Source organism: Prosopis cineraria, unplaced genomic scaffold, assembly GCF_029017545.1.
Source record: "Prosopis cineraria cultivar Desert tree isolate PC_DT_omini unplaced genomic scaffold, ASM2901754v1 PC641, whole genome shotgun sequence".
Taxonomy (NCBI): Eukaryota; Viridiplantae; Streptophyta; class Magnoliopsida; order Fabales; family Fabaceae; genus Prosopis; species Prosopis cineraria.
In genome coordinates this window covers 39,518-45,226 of record NW_026555966.1, presented here as the reverse complement: position 1 = coordinate 45,226, position 5,709 = coordinate 39,518, and the positions used below count along the sequence as shown (strand labels likewise).

At 35.9% G+C, this 5,709-nt stretch overlaps 1 protein-coding gene across 2 annotated transcripts; it reads left to right on the top strand.

The window, feature by feature from the left end:
* Positions 1-382: 382 nt before the first annotated feature.
* Positions 383-5,168, top strand: LOC129297880 (transcription factor EGL1-like). Of its 2 annotated transcripts, XM_054936220.1 has the most exons (9): positions 383-760; positions 939-1,193; positions 1,353-1,449; positions 1,621-1,635; positions 2,471-2,527; positions 2,638-2,665; positions 2,756-3,477; positions 4,096-4,536; positions 4,759-5,168. In XM_054936220.1, exons 1-9 carry the CDS (start codon positions 660-662, stop codon positions 4,828-4,830), a joined length of 1,788 nt encoding a protein of 595 aa, XP_054792195.1. In that variant the 5' UTR covers positions 383-659; the 3' UTR covers positions 4,831-5,168. The 2 variants fall into 2 exon arrangements, with proteins under 2 accessions (XP_054792195.1, XP_054792194.1); XM_054936219.1 differs by having other exon boundaries at positions 384-760; positions 2,638-3,477.
* The last annotated feature ends 541 nt before the right edge of the window (positions 5,169-5,709 follow it).

The window sequence follows — 5,709 nt, the reverse complement described above, 5'->3', positions numbered from 1 at the left end:
GTTGTAATTTTACTTTTAGCCTGCCAGCCAAATTTAAAGAAAAAGGTTTGGTGGTGTGTTGTGTAGGTTCCCAGGCGTATGTGTCTTTTTTTGGGTCAGGAAAACCCATATTCCATGTGTTTTCACTTGTTTTCTTGCTAGTCTGAGAGCTGAATGTTGACACTACCGAGTATTTTAGTGACGATTTAGCCAAAGAGCACATTGATGTATTCAGTTTTTTTCACATCTTTCCGTAAGGCCACCATATGAAATTCTAACTTTATTTGGATTCCTTTTCAGACATTATAGTTACAAGTCAATTTCTAATAATCACACTTGTAAAATCGAAAAGCTTGAAACATACTTGTTCCTAACCTTTCCTTCGTATTGAAGTGAACACTTTGTTTAAAAATGGTGAAAAGCATTAAAATAAGCAATCCATTATGGCCATCCATTTCCAATGCATCATGAGGTATCGTCTCTCTCTTTTCCTGGGTTGCGGTTAAGTCAACATATGCTTTCTTACTGGACTACGCTTATGAGCTGTAATGGTATGAATGGCTCTTGAACCAGCAGAGATATCGATAATGATGCCCAAATAATATAGCGTTACATGTTGATCAAGTAATTTATATCGATTTGATTACTCAACAACTGATTTGTAACTGCAAAAGTAGAAGATGGTGCCAGAGAACATGAAGAAGAAACAACTTGCTTTGGCTGTGAGGAGCATCCAGTGGAGCTATGCAATATTCTGGTCTGCTTCTAGTTGCCAACCCGGGTACTTCCTAACATTTATATTCCTACATTATGAGCCCTATAAATAGTCTATGGGAGAGATCTTGGGTTTGATAATATCCCAGAATTTGCCCCACAGTCTTGCTCTAGATAATCTCTGTCACATACAACACATATGGTGTTATTTATTTGGTGATTGCTTATATGCCTGTGCTTTATAGGGTTTTGGAATGGGGTGAGGGATATTACAATGGCGACATAAAGACTCGGAAAACAAGTCAGGCAGTACAACTTAGGTCTGATCAAATAGGTTTGCAGAGGAGTGAACAGTTGAGAGAGCTATTTGAGTCCCTCGCAACTGCAGAATCCACACAACAAACAAAAGGGCCTTCAACTGCGCTAAGCCCTGAAGATCTCACAGATACTGAGTGGTATTACTTGGTTTGCATGTCCTTTGTGTTCAATATTGGCCAAGGGTAAAATCTCTCTCGCTTTCCATTTCTTTTTCTTCTTTTAAGTTTGGCATCTTCAAATTTTCTCATCGTTATGTGGTGTTCTATTGTCTTGTTGTCTGAACTGAAGTGGGGATATAGTCTACTCTATGTATCTTCAGTTCTTGTTATCTATGTTTATAGATTACCTGGACGAACTCTGGCAAATGACCAACCTATTTGGGTTTACAATGCCCCTTTTGGTGATAGTAGAATTTTCAGTCGCTCTCTGCTTGCAAAGGTAGGATTTCATTTCTCGAGTTCGTTCATTTTTTTCTACTTTTGACTGAAACGTCAAATATGGTGTATGCGTATCTGAAACATGTATGTATTCTAAAAATGCCTTCTTTTCATTGGTTTTGATCTTTCTTCCATGACGATACTGACGACAATTGTCTCCTCTCATGAGCAGAGTGCATCAATTCAGGTACCGTGTTGATCTTTTCTATTTCTTTGATTATTTTTACTCAACCAGCTTGATATATGTATACCAAGTTATCATCTTATCGATTGTTAGATTAGTGCTTTATAGAAGTATTGAAAGAAATTAAGATAAAACAGTTCTTGTATTGAATCTATCAGTACAGTTTAAGGTTTAAGCATTGGGGATTACAATATGCATACTAATTACGCCGGCCTGAACAGAGAGGAAAATAACAGTGTCTGGCTGCTGTAGTCCATTTTCCTGCCACGCAACAACAGTCTTTGTCCTAGAATCTCTTCTATGCAATGAGTATTTGCCAAACAATTAACAAGTTCCATACCTAAGACAAAGACCAATTGTCGAAATCTGAGGTCTAGAAAACATACCTCCGGTGACGATAAGGCTCCTCTCCTACCACACAGGAATCCTTGATTACTGCTACGAATCTCTGATATAGTTCCACAATAGATACACAATATTTTTGAGAGAGAAAGAGAGGGTAGCGGGGAAAGAGACTCACGGTCCATTTTTTTTTTTTGGCCAAAGGAAAGAACTATTCCATATACTGCTATTAGAATATGGGTAGTTACATAATTTTAAAACCAAAATTATAACTGCTCCACTAACTTTCCTGTAGCCCATAACTCTAAATTATTTAAATTTAGTAATTTACCCAATTTTAATTAATTGCTTTGGGTTTGGGGGCTTTTGATTATTTGGTCCAATTCATCAAGGGCGGACCGCATTCCAACACCAATAAATATAAGTTACTTCGAATTTAGCAATAGAAATTCGATTAATACACTGACATTCATGCTCTCTTCATCTTAACTTTCAGACGGTGGCATGCTTCCCATTTCTGGAAGGTGTAGTTGAGCTCGGGACAAGTGATCTGGTAAATTTCCTCCTTGATGTTAATATTATTCTTCAAGTCATATTCCCCCTTGGATGCTTTCTCAGTATCATAATTTTGTTTCCCATATTGGTTTCTGATTCTTTGTGAAGATCTCAGAAGACCTCAGTCTCATTCAACGTATAAAAACTTCTTTCTTGGATGTTCTGGGTGCCAGTAAGTCTGGATCTGCATTTAAAACAAGAAATAATAAAGATATTACTTCTGCAGCATTTGGCCACAGTGCTTATTATGCCAAATTACCAGAAGTGGGATCTGCTGTAAACAATAAAACTTCTCCCAATAGTTTGAGTGCGATTGAAGCAAACCAACTGGCAGATGAGACACACGTGGTTGAAAGAATAGATGGTGGTTCTTCTTTGGTCCATAGCTGGCAAGTTAGGGATGACGAATTTTGTAACGATGCCCATAACTCCATGATTTCTAGTGACTGTAGTTCTCAAACTCTGGCTGATCCTGAAAAGATAGCCTGTTGTCCTAAGGATCAAAACCCAACTGACCATTCTGTGCTAGACCACCAGGAGTGCAATAAAACGAAAATGACCTTAAAGAATTGTCGAAATGATGGTTGGCATTATCGAAAAGTTCTCTCTGCGGTTCTAAAAGACTCAGACCAGTCTGTAATTAGAGCACATTTTCAAAGTAGTAATAAGGAATCCAGCTTTGTTAGTTACAAGAAAGGAGGGTCAATGAGTTATCAAATGTTAAAAGGAGGAACCCCACAGAAGTTGTTGAAAAAGGTATTGCTTGAAGTTCCTCGGATGCATATGGATGGGCTTCTTGAGTGTCAAGAAGAAAATGATTACAAAGAGCAAATGAGACCAGAGGTTGATGAAATTGGTATGAACCATGTATTGTCAGAAAGAAGGAGAAGGGCAAAACTAAATGAAAGGTTTCTAACACTTAGATCAATGGTTCCTTCAGTTAGTAAGGTAATTTTAATTTAGGAAAACACAATTAGTGGTTCCTATTGTTTTAACATATTTTGGTATAGATCCTCGTACTTTTTTTTTCTCGTTATACTAGGTCCATTTAGTTTTTCCAGCCTCTAACCTTAATCCCTCTATTTTTAAATATGTGCGAAGGGACAATGATATGGCACTAACAGTGTTAAATATGTTAACCTGTCAGTAACAATGCTAATGAGGATACTGAAGTGTTAAAATCTTGTTGAGGTGGCATGTTGAAGTAGTTGATTTCGTATGTTTGACCAAGCTTTGGTTTCTTTCATTCTATCGGGCATAATCTTCACTTTCTTTGATATTTTAACACTTCAGCATTCTTATTAACACCGTTAGTGACAAATCAACATATTTAACATGGTTAGTGATCCATCATTGTCTCTTTGGACAGATTTAAAAATAAAGTAACTAAGGTTGCAGGCCGGAAAAACTAGAGGATCTAGAACAATGAAAAAATGTACAAGTACCTATATCAAAATATGTTAAAATTATAGGAACAAATAGTTGTATTTTACCTTTTAATTTCACTCCCAAGTTTTTTTACTTGCGTTTAGCTTATCAAGTTAATTCGTTATGCCATTCTTACAGGATGACAAAGTTTCAATACTGGACAAGGCAATTGAATACCTCAGAAAGCTTGAGAAGAAGATTAGAGAGTTGGAAGCATGTAGGGAGCTAATAGATTTAGAAACCAGAGCTAAAAGAACACCTCAAGATATGGTAGAGAGGACTTCTGATAATTATTTTAACAAAACTGATAATGGCATGAAGCCAATGAATAACAAGAGAAAGGCATGTGACGTTAAAGAAACATGGCAAGAAAATGATTCAGTTGCCCTAAATGACAGCTCTACTAGTAGCGTCATTATCAATTTGAGCAACACCGAAGTTCTGATTGAAATGAAACATCCATGGAGAGAAGGAGCAGTGATGAAAATTATGGAAGCACTTAGGAATCTCCACTTGGATTTACGATCAATTCAGTCATCAGAAGTTGGTGGGATTCTTCATCTAACCATTAGATCTCAGGTAAGCAAATGATTCGGTGAAGACATTTTGTTTTCAAATGAAGATGACTTGCTAAAGATGCTTTTAGTAGTTTATATCCGTCCATGATTTGATGAGGTTATGCCAGGTATGTGCAGGTACATGCACATCCTTATTAACATGATCGAATATGAAGCATGGTTCCATTAATGTCTACATATTCTATTGACCTTTATCTTGACTCAAGTGCCTTTTTATGTGCAGATGAGAGGGCCAACTATTGCATCAGCGAAGAAGATAAAACAAGTGCTGCAAAAAGCGGCTTGGAACTGTTGAATTTTGTCGTTCTTCAAAAGCCCATAATAACATTTTATTCAGTTCATGCCACTGCAGTACCTCGACGTGTAACAGAAGGCATCATTTAGAGTGGAGTCACCGGTGCAATTTTTTGGAATTCTTTGTATGAAGACTTCCAATAAAACGTATCCCATTACTTCTTGAATAACACAATGGAACATATTAGGCATCTCTTTAAGCAGTTGAAAAAATGGGTGAGGGTTTGATTGCCTAAATTTCTTGTAATATTAACTTGTATGATATGTTAGCTTGACCAGTAAATGTATATTCGTAGCAGAAAGGTTGTTTAATGAAAGCAACAACGGGGCAGGAAAGAATGATGCAGAATTTCAATTGAGGGAGAAATAAATACAATGATATGGCTACCCAGAGAAGTTATAATATTCAATAGTGATTTAAAAACCAGACCAGATGCTTGGACTAATCCGACCGTCAACCAGTCTGGATTCCGGTTTGATCAATATGTGAAAATTGTTTTGAGGGTTGGACCGTTTTGAACTGGCAGTCAGACTGGGAACTAGAATCAAGTTAGGAACTGGATCCGGTTTTAAAGAATTAGATTGTTAAAAAAAACTTTTTTTTTATTGAATTTGTTTTAGGAAATGATCAATTTTTTTATTCATTTGATATTATGTTGTATAATGTAACTTGTTAACTCATGATAAACTTAAAATATTTGATTTTTTTAAGTTAAGTAACAATTTCATATTTATTTTTTATATTTTGATTATATATATATATATAATTTTTTAATTTAATTATTACATTACCAATTTGATCATTAGTCTAACTTAGTTGAACCATGTGAACTATAAACCATTGAACTTTTCAGTTTAGTATCCAATTTGGTTTTCAAAA

What these genes read in the sequence shown, in the direction of transcription:
- LOC129297880 (XM_054936219.1), top strand. Translation starts at nt 660, where the DNA reads ATGGTGCCAGAGAACATGAAGAAGAAACAACTTGCTTTGGCTGTGAGG. An exon ending in AGCTCGGGACAAGTGATCTG is followed by an intron (nt 2,528 to 2,637) that starts GTAAATTTCCTC and finishes TTCTTTGTGAAG; the next exon opens with ATCTCAGAAGACCTCAGTCT. An exon ending in ATCTAACCATTAGATCTCAG is followed by an intron (nt 4,537 to 4,758) that starts GTAAGCAAATGA and finishes TTTTATGTGCAG; the next exon opens with ATGAGAGGGCCAACTATTGC.